The following is a 16429-nucleotide window of genomic DNA, read 5'->3' on the forward strand; positions in this document are numbered from 1 at the left end:
TAGTTAGGTTATTTATCATCATTTTTATAACGATAATATTAAATCATACTGTAAGCAATGAGTAATGTGCTCATTACAGATTTTCTTTAAGCCAAAAAATGAACAGAGCATTTTTACAAGAGGAGATTAATATTGCCTTCTACTGTCTAGGAAATACTTCTACAGTAGGTAACGATGTAATGAAGCCTTCCTATCCTTTCCTTACCTTTGGGACTGTTGTACACATTTTAAATATTTTACGTATATAGTTTTTTCACAGAACATCAATATATTATTCTATAATATATTTAATAGGAATATTTTCCAAATGTTACTTAGATGTAGATCTAGATTTTTTAAATATATTTTATTGATTATGCTGTTATAGTTGTCCCATTTCCCCTCCTTCATTCCCCTCCACCCTATACACCCCTTCCCCCACCAATCCCCCCTTTAGTTTATGTCCATGTGTAACAAGTTCTTTAGATTCTATATTTCCCATACTATTCTTGCCCTCCCCCCTGTCTATTTTCTACCCACCATCTATGCTACTTATTTTCTGTACCTTCTCCTCCCTTCTCCTTCTCCCACTCCCCTGTTGCTAACCCTCCATGTGATCTCCATTTCTATGGTTCTGCTCCTGATCTAGCTAGCTATCCTCTTAGTTTGCTTTTATTTCAGGTGTGGTTGTTAATAACTGTGAATTTGCTGTTTTTTCACAGTTCATATTTTTTATCTTCTTTTTCTTAGATAAGTCCCTTTAACATTTCATATAATAAGGGCTTAATGATGATGAACTCCTTGAATTTGACCTTATCTGAGATTTTTAAAGTTACTTTTAGTTGTTTCGGTGGTAAAGGGGTAAGAAAATAAACTAAAATTAACTAAGACTATTATTATAGAAACAATATGGTATTTAGACAGATTATAGATGTTAAATTCAGATTGCCTGGGTTCAAATTCTAGATATGCTACTCAATAGTTTTAAAAAATTAGGCAAGTTTCCTAAACTCTCTGCATCTTCATTTCTACCACTGTTACATGAGAATAAAAATGGACCCAAACTGAAAGTATTACTATAAATATTAAAGTAAATCAAAGCCCTTAGTACTGTACCCGGCTCATAGCATGAATACAAATGAAGCTATTTTAACTATAAAATGGGCTCTACTTATGTATATTAGCACACTTAATCTTTTCAAATATTCTATAAGATGGGACAAAAGTAGGTTTACAGTTGTACTATGGAAAAAGAGACACAGCTTATGATTATTACAGTAGCTTTATTAACTCTGCATTTGATGTACTCAACTGTAAACCTACTTTTGCCCCACCCTGTAAATCTCAATCAGTAAGGAAGGGCCTGGATTCACCACAATAATAACTGTAAACTCTCTGTAACTCACAAAAATAAGTGTCTATTTCTCACTTATGCAACTTCACTGTGGGTTCAGGTGCACTTCCCAAAGCACTGTCATCTACTCATTTCTGCTCAGCCATCCAGACGACTTCTATCCTACCTGTGCTTCCACAGCGTCTCACAGAGCAGAGAGCAGCAAGGGTGGGAGCTTGCTGGCACGCCTTACTCCTCTCACTGCAAGAGCCACAACCTTAATCACATAACCATACTTATGTGGGGAAATCCAATCCCTGTGTGCTCAGAGGTAGAGGAGAATAGATATTGCTTAACAATAATGCCCATCACATCTGCCCTTTCTAATTCCCCCTAGCTTATGACTTTTTGAGGGCAAGTAATGTTCAAAGAGTGGAGCCAACATTGTAACCCAGATATCGGTTTGTTTTCTTCACAAATAATGATCCTCTGCTTTTTCTTCCACTCACCAAAATAGGGTATCTGACAAATTTCCATTGGTAATAGTGGCAAACTTCATTCGGCCTTGACTGAGAGGGATTGCTGGGAGGAAGGCAAAGTCAGAGCATTTGTGGTTTAGGAAAGCACTTAACTCTCAAATGAGAATCAATGAAGCTCTATAAAAATAAGAAAAAGTGTACAGAGAAAGCAAAGTGGGATTAGTGCAAAAGTAGATTTTTCTAAGCTGCAATGCTTGTACTTACAGTTATTTAGCTAATAGTCAATAATACTGATTTTATGTCCCTTTATCTACTAAATTTTTTTTCTGTATACTAAATTTTTTTTACAAATATCTATATTGGACATGTCCACAGGAGATACTTAGCATACTTTCTTTTTTCTCAATCTTCCAAAATTTATTTTACATAACTGATATATCCATTTAGGAGAGAAATCTTTTTTTTAAATTTTAATTGTTGTTCAGGTACAGTTTTCTGTCTTCTACTCCTATCCAAACCCTCCCACTGAGCCCTCCCTCCTCCCTCCCATTTCCATACCCCCTAGTTTTTAACCAGGTGTCTTTTATACTTGATCCTGTAAAACCTTTACTTTCCCCCCTGAAATTCCCTCTACCCTCCGGACACTATCAGCATGTTCTCTATTTCAGTGTCTTTGGTTATATTTTGCTTGTTTGACTGTTGTTTAGGTTCCTGTCTAGGTGAGATCTTGTGGTATCTGTCTTTCACTACCCGGCTTATTTTGCTTAGCATAATGATCTCCAGTTCCATCCATGCTGTCACAAAGGGCAGGAGCTTCTTTTTTCATTCTGCTGCATAGAATTCTATTGTGTAAATGTAGCATAGTTTTTTGATCCATTCATTTACTGATGGGCACCTAGGTTGGTACAACCACTATGGAATACAGTATGGAATTTTCTCAGAAAACTAAAAATGGATTTGCCATTTGACCCATCAATTCCGCTGCTAAGATTATACTCTAAGAACCCTGAAACACCAATCCAAAAGAATCTATGTACCCCAATGTTCATAGCAGCACAATTTACAATAGCCAAGTGCTGGAAGCAACTTAGGAGAGAAATCTTAAAAGCTTATACTTGGTAAATGTTGTTATTCTAATATCAAAGCCTAAGGAAAAGGTGTTCCTATTGTCCAGAGTTAGCTCTTAAGTCAAACACCTACAGGACTTTAAGTGCTTTTCTCCCATTTAGAGCAATTTGTATTTTGAATTAGTAAAACTCACTATTTACTTCAGAGTTTAAATTAAACTCTATCTAACTTAGAATTTAAGTTTCTTTTCAATAAAAGCTATTCTAAGACTGTCAACTGGACTATTTCAAATTCAAAATTCTTCGACTTCAATTTTTCTAGGTATTATAAGAATATTATCTCTTCTTTCTAAGCACTGGCCCCTTACCGCATTTAGTTACAATACCAGCAAAAGCAAATATAACTAATACCTTTTACAACAAGCCCTCTATCCACATAGTTTAGATCAAGAATTTGAGTTCCACATTAAGATGTGCTTCCTAAAAATGTAATTTAGGTGGGTATCACAGCATTCATACATATTTTCACAAGAATGCCTTAGCTTCCTGCACATTTCTCTTGTGAATGTAACACTACAATGAAAAGTAATTATCTCTTCATGAAGTTACTACTTGTAGTTTATAACGGTGGTAATTGTTTTTTTAAGGAGAAGGGGGGAGAAGGGGAGGCAATAATTTAAAACCATGGTTTGTTTTTTCCCCTTCAATAACAGTATGGGATAAACAAAGGAAAAGTAAGTCACTTCCAGAGGTGCTCAGATCTTGGATTTCCCCCCACACCTGGTAGTGGATTGGTAGCAGCTGCTCGAATTTCTATTGTTCATTGATTGCGCCATGTGTCGGGCAATCCATCCTTGCTTATGTAATTGCAGCATTCCTGTAGTTCACTCTGTTCTGTCCTGAAGACTCAGCTGTGTGACAGACTGAGAAAATTAGATACAGCACAGCAACAAGCTGCTGACCTTCAGAATATAAAATAAAGCCCATCTTGTAAAATTGGTCTTTTCAATGAGGTTATTTTGAGGAACCGTATTTCCAACAGGCAGTTTTCATGCTGACCATGTATCTTCTTAAAATATATTTTTATATGTATAAAATAGAATTTAAATTTAAATATGCCTGTACTGTACACAATATTATGAATAAATTCATTTCCTTTAGAGTTTGTCAAAGGGGACAAATTTTTCATTTTTAGACAAAACTCTCACCTTCAAACCAGAATTAAATATAATTGTAAAATATGAGGAATATAAAGGAAATTTCACAGACTCTTAATAAGTTAGAAAACAAACAAACATTACATTTTCCAAACAGTTTTATGTGCCTAATTATTTGCCAAAAACCAAAATTCCATAGGGAAGTTAAATTACTTTCTGATTATATAATATTCCCATTATATTTTTCTTTGAAACCATGTCAATTCATAAAAAAGTTGCCAGTACAAAATAGAGAACTTTCCCCCCTCTGAACAACTTACCAGCATGATGCCTGATAACCCCAGAACAGGTGAACAAATATTTTTTCATCCCCTTTCAACTGTCTCCTTATCTTCCCTGTCAACCTTACAATCAAATGTTTAGATACCTAGCTGAATAGTATAAACAGAAACATCCAGACCTGCTGAGTAGCTCTTTATTCCATGTTTTAAATTTTTCTCACACTTTTCTTTTGTGAACTTCCAGTATCTATATCTAAAGAAAAAAAAAGATAAGCCACACAAAGTTAAACTTGCAAAAACAGGGAGTCTTGCTGATGAAGAATAGGTTTCAAATAGGAAAATTCCCTTTATTCCTGTTCCACAGACTTCTTCGCTACTGCCTTTAAACATGGGTTTCTCCTAAGGGGAGCTAAGGGGATAGTAAAGAGTGGGGAATATCTTTTATGTGACCTTGGTACCTTGGCATGCTGTCTCTTGTCTCCCCTTCAGTCACGATCACATGTATCCATGGAATGTTTTTGCCTCCAATGGGTTCACTCTGAAATGCACTGTGCTGGCTCTGGCCGTCCTCTCTCCACTGACATCACACAATTAGAAGTCACGGAGGATATCTCAGTCAAACTGCTCTTTCAATCCTCAATAGCCTCAAAATATATATCTCCAGAGCCCTTAATTTCCATTGACTTTCCCCATATTTTCTGTTCTCTTTCTCCATGACACTGAAGTATTCCACTCTTCCTTTTCCTACTTCTTTGAACAAGTCCCAACCGTTCTCACTTGTTTTCCTCTTCCACTTCTTTCTGAAGTTTAGTTCTTAGTATTTTCTCTTTTCCCTTCTGTCTCCTTCTCTCTTCCTCCTTTTCCTTCCTCTCCCCATCCATTCACTCAACATTCACCAGGCTTCAACTCCCACCTCTTTGCAGTTTATAGCTAAATTCTACATCGAGCCCTCTCACATTTTCAGCCCATTATCTTTAACTTCACAATCAATCCCTCCACTTGGACATTTGACTCATATCCTTGCAGTCACCATAACCTCCTTCTCTGCACCTTGTGACCAGGTAGTCCCTACATTTAACTTTGCCTGGGACAGCAGCCACTGAGTTCCAGCCATGAAAGGATGATGACCCATTGCTGACATGTATTCTGCTTTTTTTCCTTTTTCAGGAGAAGCCCAAAAACTGAATTGCTAAAGAAAATTTATATTTTAGGTGAAATCTTTCAATGTTCCACAGTTATCAGTTTAAATACTGATAACTTTTATTTTTCAAAAAATGGCAACTGGGTCAAACAACACCTATCTGCAGTCTTTCAGTGAGATTGTGACTTACAAGTGAATGCAAATGCTTTACCTTGTGATTCCAAGCCTCCTAAAACCAGCCTGAAACTATCTTCTGAATCCCAATTCCAGTAATTCAAAATAACCGCTACAAGCCAATTGTTCAGCTATACCAATCCTCCAAGCACATGTGGTTCTTTCTTACTTCCATGCCATTGTTACATGTGTTCCCCACTTAAAATGTTTTTTTACCCCTAGGTCCTACTTTATGATCCAGTTCAAATTCTATCACATCTCTGAAAACTTCCTAAACCCCATTAGTTTATGAGAATATTTCTTTCCAGTCCTGTATGTCAGACACAGTTCTGGATGTTTCATAAGCTCCTTCCTCCACTACCCCCCAGCCATATAATCCTAAGAAACTGATACTACCATTATTGTCATTTTGCAAATGAGAATATCGAAGATCCTTCAAGATAAATGGAAGACCCGAGGTTGTAAACATGAAGAAACCCCATTCCTTTAACGTGACCTTTTCTCCTTTCTGTCCTTCCACTCCCTTCCTCAATCGTTAACTCCTTAGGACATCAGATTCTGGTCAGCATCAAACTTAAGAACAAAGCTTCAGGCCTGTTCAGCACAAAACAGATTTCCCTGAAGCTCAAGATAACATCTTGACTTTGGCTGTATTTCAGCCCCAGCTCTAAGAAAGAAAGCAGAAAGACCCTATCCTAACTATACCCTTAGACCACACCCTCAGGTGATCAGACACAACAACATCCAGGCTGACATCAGGGCCCCCATACAGTGATCAACTAGCCCCTATCTTGGCCCTAATCAATTCATAGAACCCAAGGCACTAAGTCCTTCCACCACCAAGATTAATGACTTTTCCCCCTGCATAACCCATCCCCTGGAAGCCACTGGGAGCCAGGTCTTTGAGCATTAGTTTACCTGGGACTCCGGGCTCCGCACCATTTCCTCAACTACCTCTTGCTTGCATGTGATTCCAATTTCATGCACCCAGACAGAGAGGCCCACTTATTCTGGTAACAGGGTTGAACGCACACCTGTCTTGTTCCCGTGCAAAAAGAGTAAGATACTCATGTTTTAATCAGGTATTATATAACATGTGCCAGGAAAAAATTCAAATCCTTAACATGACTCATAAGACCCCTCACAACATAGCTCTTTTCTTTCATTTCTTGATGATTTCCCAGTCATTCCTTAAGCCTCAGCCACATTAGCTTTCTTTCAGTTTCTAGAATTTACTGAGCTACTACATAACTCAAAGCCTTTGCAGATACTGTTTTCATTGCCTGAGATGTTCCTCCCCTCTTCTCACATCCAATCCCTATTCATTATAATCTCATTCTAAACAATTCCTCAAGACTCCTGTCATTCTTCTAGAGAAAGCGATGTTAAATCCCCCATTAACCATGGTATTTTATAGAACCTTCTGCAACTCAAAATAGTTTGGTAATATTTACTTAATGTGTTTCCCATACTGCTGTGTGGTGACTTCTTTCTCTATCACCACATTTCTCTGGCATCATTTTTCTTTACTGTACACCCAGTGAGTGAATGACTGATGTCTTTAACTCTCATGATTCATTTTAAGACTTGATGGAATCAAACATTTACCTCATAGCTAGTGAATAATTGCAATTTTGCATATTGACGAACACTATTTCCATTACATAAATGTTAACGAAGCTGAAATCATTTTTCTTTTTTATGGTCACTGTTAATATACGTTAAAATCTAAATTAACTAGTATACAAGAGCTTTATCCTTGAATGTTGTTCAAATAAATGTGAACTAAAGTGGATGACAGAGGTTCCATGGAAAGGGATAAACTGCTGACCCAGCAGAAGAGTCAACTGCCATGCATGAGGCAAGTGCATTGCTTGTCCCTCAGGGGCTGGCAGCTGGACTCCAGCTTCAGATAGAGAGCAAGGTGTCTAATCCGGAGAAAACAACCAAATCATCCTTTCCATTCTTCCAGGATTACAGAAATTACTAGGAGTTCTAATTGCTTCACCTTGCATTGCAGTTGCTGAAGTTTCCTTAATAAACTTTCTTACCCCAAAAGCCAGGTGTCAACAATGTGAATTAGCCACCAAACTATGAAGAAGGGCATTTCTTCATAAGTTGCTAAGGAACCTACAGTGACTGGGATTCAAATATCTCAGAGATTATAATAGCAGAAATGGATTTCATAGGATTATTCACTGTAATGGACAGACCCTTCAGTACATCACCTTTAAAGACTTGCATCTTCATGCTACTGCATATGTAAACTGCTACTGAGAAATCTATGCCTTTTTGGAAGCTGATGTGCATTTACTCTTTATGTGTTGGGGGTTTTGAAAGGCCTATATGTTCCGAAGGGAGCTTACTCTCATTAAAGACAGACCAGATAGTAACAAAAAACAAAAGTTCCTCTTGCCTCTGGGTATCCAAAGGGCATCCTGGATCTTGACCATATGCATGTCAGTTCCATCTAGGAGAGAACAATTAGCTGCAGCAACCCCTCCTCATTTTACTTAAGGACTTGGTTGTCAACATCTCTTCCCAGACCCCAGCTTCAAAGAAAATAAGCAAAGCTCCTCATCATATTGTGTTCACACCAACTTAGCACTTTCCAAAGACCTAGAGAAGATCATCCAACATATGTATACTATTATTTGACTATCATGTTAAAAGGCATGTCATCTTTGCTGTAGACCCTAGGGATATAAAGACAACAACAACAACAAAAATTCACCCTGCCCTTGGGTTTAGCTTTGTAGAAAAATTTTAACTAATGATGAGTATCTACAAATATGTCTCCAACACAGTAATGGATTCAAACTGAAACTACTTACTGAATGAAGTGTAAGATTAGACGTCCGGCCCCTACCTCCACTTCTCTTCCCAACTCTACTCTGCCAAACAAACTTCTGAGTAAAATTGCGTCACACTGCTGAAATAAATACGGACCCAAGATTTATCTCTTACTCACTTTGATCTCTTGGCCTGCTATTAAACAGGTATGACTGCAAGATTCCAAGATTGCAGAGATAAAAAATTCAAATTGACTGAATTTTTCAGTTCAATTGTTAGTAGTGTTTGAATCACATTTCACTAATCAGATTTCACTAATTTACAACGTACTGAATTTTGAAAATGCAAGGATTCTGTGGCAAAATGCTTCATTAAAAACATTTTCTACACACAATTTTAGAAAATTTAAGCAAGCAACTAGATATTAAGCAAAAAAAAAGAAGGTAGAGTGAAAATCTCCAGGTCTTCAATGTCTATTTGACGCTTGGTCTTGTCTTCCTCACCCACTCCATTCCCCCGGGCCCTCCTAACCCAGACTAACCCACCAGCAACTCGTTCCTTCTCTTCCATGGATGTCTGGTCTCTGCCTTGTTTGGCCCTCATTGGTTTTTACTTGGAATGTCTCAGTGACTTTTTAATTAAGTTCTTTGCACACAGGTTTATGGGGAGGGACAGTCACATAAATCATTTCAGTACCATAATTTTGTGACAGAAATGTGGACACAGAACTTTTAGAACACACAGCTAGGAGAGGAACTAATCTGTGTTTTGATCTAAGAAATACTAAGAGGGTGTCCTGCTTCTAAAATAATTGTGGTATAAGAATTAAAAGTTAGTCGTTCTTCTTCTGATATTTATAGGGCCTATTTCATTCATGACATGGTCTTAATTCTTAACTCAGTTAATCTTCATACCATTTCTACATTTCTATAAATGAAAATGGAAGCACGGAGAGATTAAGTAACATGCATGTGAACACACAGCCAGTAACTATGAAAGCCAAGACTCACACGTAGGGTTCTGGTTCCAGCTCTCAGTTATGATGACTCCCCCGAGAGCAGGGGCTTTCTGTTGCTCATTGGTGTATACCTAGTGCCTGGGAACTGCCAGGCATGTAAGAGAGGGTGAGTCAAACACTACTGGTGTAAAAAGAACTGGGAGAGGAAAGGCACTCAGATTCTAAAGGGAAAAACATGTAAACATTTTCAGACAGGACAGAACAGGGTATGGCGGCAACACAGATCAGACTCTGGTCAACCTGTCCTTCCCCTTCCCGGTTCTCTGCTCAACAAGGGGGCATGTGTCAGATGTGAACCGGACCATGTCATTTCCCCCCGTCTCACTGCTGGGTACTTAGAAATGGGAATGGTGAACCTTACTGCAGTATTTCTTCAGCTTTTACAGAAAACATCTCTCCCTCATGGCTGGGAGATGAGAGCAACCACACTCTTAAAAGCTAGGCACAGAGCCAAAAATATCAGCCACAACTCAGTTCTCAAGACTGCGCCTCACCCTTAATAGTCTAGTAACTTTGGTGTTTATTCTATAATGTATCTCTGTTGTAATATACAAAGAGTGTCTATAACTACTTATTATGGCAGCTCTAGGAGAAAACCTGTTATTTCTACCATGATTTCTAGCACCCCTGACCTATAGGTGCATTCCTTCTGGGCACTCCATTCCGCAACCTCCTATGCAAAGCAGGGTTCTGGGCCTAATCCAAGCTACTTACCCTGACACAGAAAACCCTTCTGGATCCAGCTTCTGACTGGCAGCGCCCCTTCCACCTCCCTCGCTAACACCCGTTATTATTCGCAACCACAGCAACTATCCAATTTCAACCTGTTTTCCATCTCCTGCTCTGCAATAATTAGGTCCACCTGGGCTTGGAGACGACCTGCCTATCCGCCCAAACCGTGCTTCGCTGTGATTTTACTGAAGTCTTTCCTCTACCCTCTTCTTCCCCAGGGCTACTTAGCAACGCTTCCCGAGTGAAAGAAACTGGTTGCATTAGTTTGCATGGCTTTCACCCACCCTGGACTGTGCACAGGCCTTTATTTTGGTTGGTTTAACATCCCCAGGGCCAAGTAGAGCCCTGACATACAAGTAAATCTCTGTCTATAGGAAACTGGACTCACAATATAACTGAGCCCCTCAATAGAAGGCAACAGATCTATGAAACTGAAATTAAACACAAACTGAAAGATCTGAACACACATCTCCAGTCTCGATTTTCGTTTCCAATAGAACTCCAGGCTCCTGATGCAGGGAGCGTCAAGCCCAGAGATCGATCGCGGTTGGCGAAGGAGTCACTCACCAGCTGGTGGAAGGGTGTCTGTTCTCTAGGGTTTTGGTCCAGGGCTTGTACCAGCTGATCTGCTCCGCGGCTTTGCCCCAGAACCTCTCCGGGTCGGCCACCGAGGCCGCGAAGTGGGTCTTGTACTCGCCGCCGCCGCCCGAAGACAGCGCGCGGCAGCCCCGGCCCCCGAGAGCGCCCCGCGGGCCGGGGGCCGCGTAAGCCCTGCGGGCCGTGCCGGCGCCCCGAGCGGGTGAGGACCCGGGCAGGGGTCCCCCGAGTCCTCCGGCACCAGTGACTTTGCGGCACTGCAGCCAAGACGGCTTCATCGCCCACAGCTGCCCCCACCCGCCCCTCGCAGGCTCTGCGACCTGCGGCCCTGGGGTGGACTTTCCAGACCACGACTGGGCTTGGTTGGGTGCTGGAGGCTTCCTGGGCCCGGGGGAGCCGGCGGGAGGCGGGGGCAGATTTCGGGTAGAGCGCGGAGCCTCGGAGTTTGGAAGTCACACTAGAGTCGCCGGGAAAAACCGACCTGGAGCCACCCGGGAAGCAACAGGCTGGAGAAGAGGGGGCGGTGTCACAGCGCCCTTGCGGGTGGCGACTGCGGCCCTGCAAGAAATCTAACCCCTCGGTGCAACGCCCACCCCACGGTTCCCAGGGAAAGTGCCCTGGAGCTCAGAACGCCCTCCCTTCTCCCACACACAGGTGCCCCTAGGATGAGGCGCACGGGCCGGTCCCGCTCTGTTTTTAAGCCGGCAAGTTAGGCACAGCCTCTCTGGGTTATTGTTTGGAGAGCGAACTGGTGGAAGCCGCATCGCTTTGGGCCTGCCCAGAGCGGAAATCTGTCAACCTGGGTTTTGCGGCAGGCCCCTAAAGTAGTTGTAAAATACATAAATAAAAGTTTAAAAAACTAAAACTCAGCTCAGTCTCTGGTTATTAAAAACACATACGGCTCCTGGGGCAAAACTGCTCCAGGATTTCCTGACAGCTGTAGAAGTGGAAGGAGGTTTCACTGGCAGAATTGGGAAAGGCTTCCCCGGGGTGGGGGGTAGGTAATCCATGGAGATAAGGGGTTCATCTGCTGTCTGGACTCCCCACAGGATTAGAGGCAAAAAGAACTGACTTGTTGCATGTCCTCCCTTCTAATTTGCCTCTTTTGAGTTTCTGTGGCTTTTTTAATGCAAAAACAAACAAACAAACAAAACAAAACAAAAGCAAGAAAGAAGAGTTTCATGGAGATCAAATGAACCAATGAGGAAAAGAGGAAGTTGGGAAAATTAAGAGAAAGGCGGTATAAATTACTAGCTACATGAATTTAACATTCTTCAAGCTCCTTCCCAGTTTTTTTTTTTTTTTTTTTTACATCATGGTGAAATTCAGGAGCGATTTCATTGGCCTTTGGATTATGTGAAACACACTCCGTTTTGGTGTGACAGTATTTGCAGCTTTAAGTGTAAAAACGTGCACCCCAAATCGTAAGTGAGAAATAGTGTAATATCCCTGGTCCTGGGAAGAATTGTAAGCTTGAGAAGTTGTAAACAGATTATTCTTCAAGAAAAGAATAATGTAGAGGTAAAGGTTAAGCAGAACAGAAGTAAATCTATTGCAAAACAAAGAAAATTTCTGTAACTAACCGCCTCAGCTATTTCCTTTCAGCTGAGAAACAAGGCACTAGACTTTTCCCTGACACCTGCAGCCTATTTTATTCCTTCCGAAGGCCTCAAATCAAAAGATTTCCAATAGCAAAAGATGCTTGCCCCTACTTGAATCCAGAGAAAGTTACAAGATCATTTAACCTATTGGCTCCCTCCTTCCCTCTGCCCAGGTGCTTAATGGTGCTCTCTGGTATACAAGATCCCCTGACTCTAAATCATTCCCTATGGAATTACAATGATGTCCACCTCAGGCATTTGCTTAACAAATATGTGAGTACCTGTACTGCAAGATGTGGTTTGTTGGGGGAATTATGATGGAAGGAAGCAGACAATTGTTGCCTTACTGTGTGTACACATTGCGCTCTCACTTTCAAGTATGTTAGCCCCTGTGATTCTCAAAGGAATACTGAGAAGTGGGAATTATAATTCCCGTGTTTACAAATGAAGCTTAAGAGAGGTTAACCTGATCAAGGCCATGAAGCTACCAAGCAAAACAGGATTCAAACCTTGTTGATACTCAGAGCTCGGCAGCCCAGCCACTCTGTGGGCTCTGTGTGCTATGATATTGATGGCACTGCGTGCAGGAGAGGGCTGGCTTAGGGACAGTCTACTTCAGTCTTGCTGCTTACCCCAGTGTCCTATACAAATGTCTCCATTTTCTCTGTTCCCTGACTTGAATAAGATGGGGAATCTGACTCCAATGTCCAGGGTTTTTCCCACTAAGCTGATTAACTTTCTACTAGAAGAAGAAGAGGAAGAAGAAGAAGAAGAAGAATTTTAGACTTCCAATAAAATATGACAATTTAAATATCCAGATGACTTCTGTTCATCTAGAAACCCCACTGAATCAAGGAGGTGGTGGTGGCGGTGGTGGCAGTAAAGGCCCACAAAGACAAGGGGAACAGAAGAGGAGAAACCAAATGAGAGGTTGGAAAGAGGGTAGATTTGTAGTCTATGACTTAGAAGGTGAGCTGGGAGCTGAATTTAACTGCTGTTAGAGGAAAAAAAATATTTTCTCATCAGAAACCTGGAATGTCTCAGAATTTAGAGGCCCTGGGTTCCTGTCAAGGCTCAAAATGAAAGGTAAGGGCTTAAAAACAAAAGGACTAATCAAAGGATTGTGTAAGGTAAAGTTAGACACTCCCCCCCATTGCAGATGAAACCATTTTCTCTGAACTCAGCAGTACGTAGTCCACAGGGAAGGCCTGAAACCTTGGAAAGTACTGAAACCTATGTAGGCGACATTTTTGCAACACGGACATACATATCTTTTCACTTAAAGGAATCCCTCTCCGGCTTCTCTTTGGCATATCTGAATTGCCAGAATCACTGTTCTTATGCATTGGGGCTATTATTAAGTAAAGTGAGGGTTACTGGAACACAAGTGATACCCAGACAATCCTGATTGATAACCAAGGTGGAAACTAAGTACCTAATAGGCAGGTAGCTTATACAGCCTGGATACTCTGGATGAAGAGCTGATTCGTAGTCCAGGCAGGACAGACATGACAGTGTGAGATTTCATCAAAAGAGCCCACAACTTAAAACTTGTAAATGGTTCATTTCTGTAATTTTCCATGAGGTATTTCTGGACTACAGCTAACCACGAGTAACAAAATGCAGAATGCAAAATCACGATTTTGAGTTAGGGGTGACGGCTGCTCACATTGTCTTGTTTTAAGTAATTGTACAACATAGACGACTAACATAAGTTTCATGCAGTCCAAGGAAGAGCACGAGTCCAAGGAAGGCACGGTAAGCGAAGGCCAGGAGTGTAGTGCACAGGTAGTGTACAGGTAGAGTGGGAGTGGCCCGGGAGACTAAACACCTCTACTGGAGTTAGACAGGGCGGTGCCAAGTAGTGTCAAATGCAGCCCAGGGCCCCGGGGGTAAATCATTGGCCTTTAAAGTAAGACACTAAAAGCTTATTGACTGGTCACTAAGCATGCGAATAGCTTAAAATCATTATCTCTTGACTATTCACTTGAATCCTAGTAACTAATAAGTAGAAAAACTTGGAAAATATATCAACTTTCCTACACTGCAATTTTAGTATCTGTATTCTGAGGTTGATGCTTATCTCATAGGGTTGCTGCAAATTTTAAATATGTGTGAATTGCTTAGCATCAGGGCAGGAGCAAACCAAATGAACTTAGGACAGCAGCAAAGCCTGTGAACAACCGACCGGTCCAAACAATCAACACTCGAAACCTTCAGCTTTGTACCAATACTAAAAAATGTACAATCAAACAATTTCTAAATAAATTATTTTAATTTAAGCATGCATTAAAAAAATAAAGTTACATTTGTAGCCCTAGTTGGTATGGCTCAATGGATTCAGTGCAGGCTGTGAACTGAAGGGTTGCCGGTTCCATTCCCAGTCAGGGCACATACTTGTGTTGCAGGCCAGGCCCCCAGTAGGGGGCGCATGAGAGGCAACCACACACTGATGTTTCTTTTCCTCCCTTTCTCCCACCCTTGCTCTCTGTCTAAGACTAAATAAATAAAATATTTTTTCAAAAGAAAGAACAAGGGAAAGGAGCCTGGAGCAAGAAAACTTAATTCCTAAGGGAAAGATGCTAAAAAATAATAATAAATAAGAGGAAAGCAGAGTGAAATTATAATTGAAAGGGGGAAAAGACACAGAAATCCTACAGTTTATATTTTCCCACTTTACAATTTTTAGCTCGGTTTGGTCATCTCTAGTAAAAACAAACCCTTTTACCAGAGAGAAGAAAAGTTATTAAAGAGTACACAATTTTAAAATAATTGTAGATTACCCTGGTCATGTATTTTGCTGGCCATCCAATTTATATCTTCACATAAATGTGTTAAGAGTCAAATGTCTAACTTTGGGTAAGTAGGTAAATATTAGAGCTATTGAGATTTTGCTTATCACACAAACAAGAAGGTTCCTATACATCCATTTCATGGTTAGTACAAAAATTTGACAAGTTAAACATGGAAACATTTGGGCAAAGTACACAGTTGATGTCTGCAGCAAAGACATGCTGAGCTGACTTGAGCCTGCAGAAACACTCTACATTTATTCTGATTCAGCAAAGGGTTTCTGGAAACTATGCTGATTTTCACAGCTTTAAAAATATTTTTACAGCTTCTAAAGTGATATGGTGCATACTTTCTTTTTGCCCACATAGTAATAAAACAGCCTTACCCAATTTTCTGGTACCAGAATCCTGCCTATAATCCTTCCTCAGTTCCTAGGGTAGGATCCAGAGATGGAAATCTGTGCTCGCCATTCAGTGGTGCCCAGTGAGTATCCTGGCCTCCTCGTGCCCCAGCCGCCTTTGCCCACTATAAGCGAAGCCCTGTATTCCCTGCGTGTCATAATCCAGCATGATTTTGGCACTACAGTAGCTATAGGGAAACCAATGAGAGCCAAAGGGACTCCAATGGAACTTCGACAGGTGCAGCCGCGTGGGATTTCACAGAGTTCCTGTGACAGTAGGTGGGTGTTCCATAACCCTCATGGGGGTGAAGCCCGCTCCCCTGAGAAAGAACACAAAGAGGAATTGGGACAGTGGGAGAGCGAGACCGCTGCCATCCCTCCGCTGCGGCTTAACAAAGTTGACGAAGCCATCCAGTGCGAAGCGGGCTGGTGGCAGGACGCAGAGTTGGAGCAGTCCCCTGAGTCACCACCAGAAGGAAATAGAAAGGGAACAGTGAAAAAGTGGGCACAGAGTAGGAAGCTGGATGAAGAGGAAGTGAGAGCAGAACAGCTACTCCAAGAGGGCTATTCTCCCTGCCGCCTGGTTGGCTCTGGTTAACCAAGTTGATGAAGGCATCCGGTGTGACAGGAGCTGGTGTCAGCTCCAGAGGTCTCCTGAGCAAAATGCCCTTGGTAAATGAAGAGTCGTCACCAGAGTGCACAACAAAGAGGTGTAGGAAAAAGGCCAAAAATTGGAAATTAAACACAGGTGACCATGCCTGAAAGCATTTTTCTTAAATCGTAAGACAGTGTATTTGGAAAAAAAAATGCTACCTTGAACATTAGCCTTCCCAGCGACTCCAACAGCTGTGAGTTGGAACAGGAACTGTATGGGGGTAGAATGG

General features: G+C 41.1%; 1 protein-coding gene across 4 annotated transcripts in view; it reads right to left on the bottom strand.

Moving 5' to 3' along the window:
* ACSS3 (acyl-CoA synthetase short chain family member 3) overlaps nt 1–11386 on the bottom strand; it is a 168111-nt gene extending 156725 nt beyond the window's left edge. For 3 of the 4 annotated variants that reach the window (XR_008390354.1, XR_005084340.2, XM_037158478.2), the window contains exon 1: nt 10722–11386. Coding sequence is in view for 2 of the 4 variants with exons in the window: in XM_037158478.2 (XP_037014373.2) it covers nt 10722–11029 (308 nt within the window). In the remaining 2 variants the exon portion in view is untranslated. The remainder of the gene's footprint in view (nt 1–10721) is intronic. The other variant, XM_037158476.2, reaches the window with a different exon arrangement.
* Between the last annotated feature and the right edge of the window lie 5043 nt (nt 11387–16429).

This window comes from Artibeus jamaicensis, unplaced genomic scaffold (genome assembly GCF_021234435.1).
Source record: "Artibeus jamaicensis isolate MK-2021 breed Jamaican fruit bat unplaced genomic scaffold, CSHL_Jam_final scaffold_584, whole genome shotgun sequence".
Taxonomy (NCBI): Eukaryota; Metazoa; Chordata; class Mammalia; order Chiroptera; family Phyllostomidae; genus Artibeus; species Artibeus jamaicensis.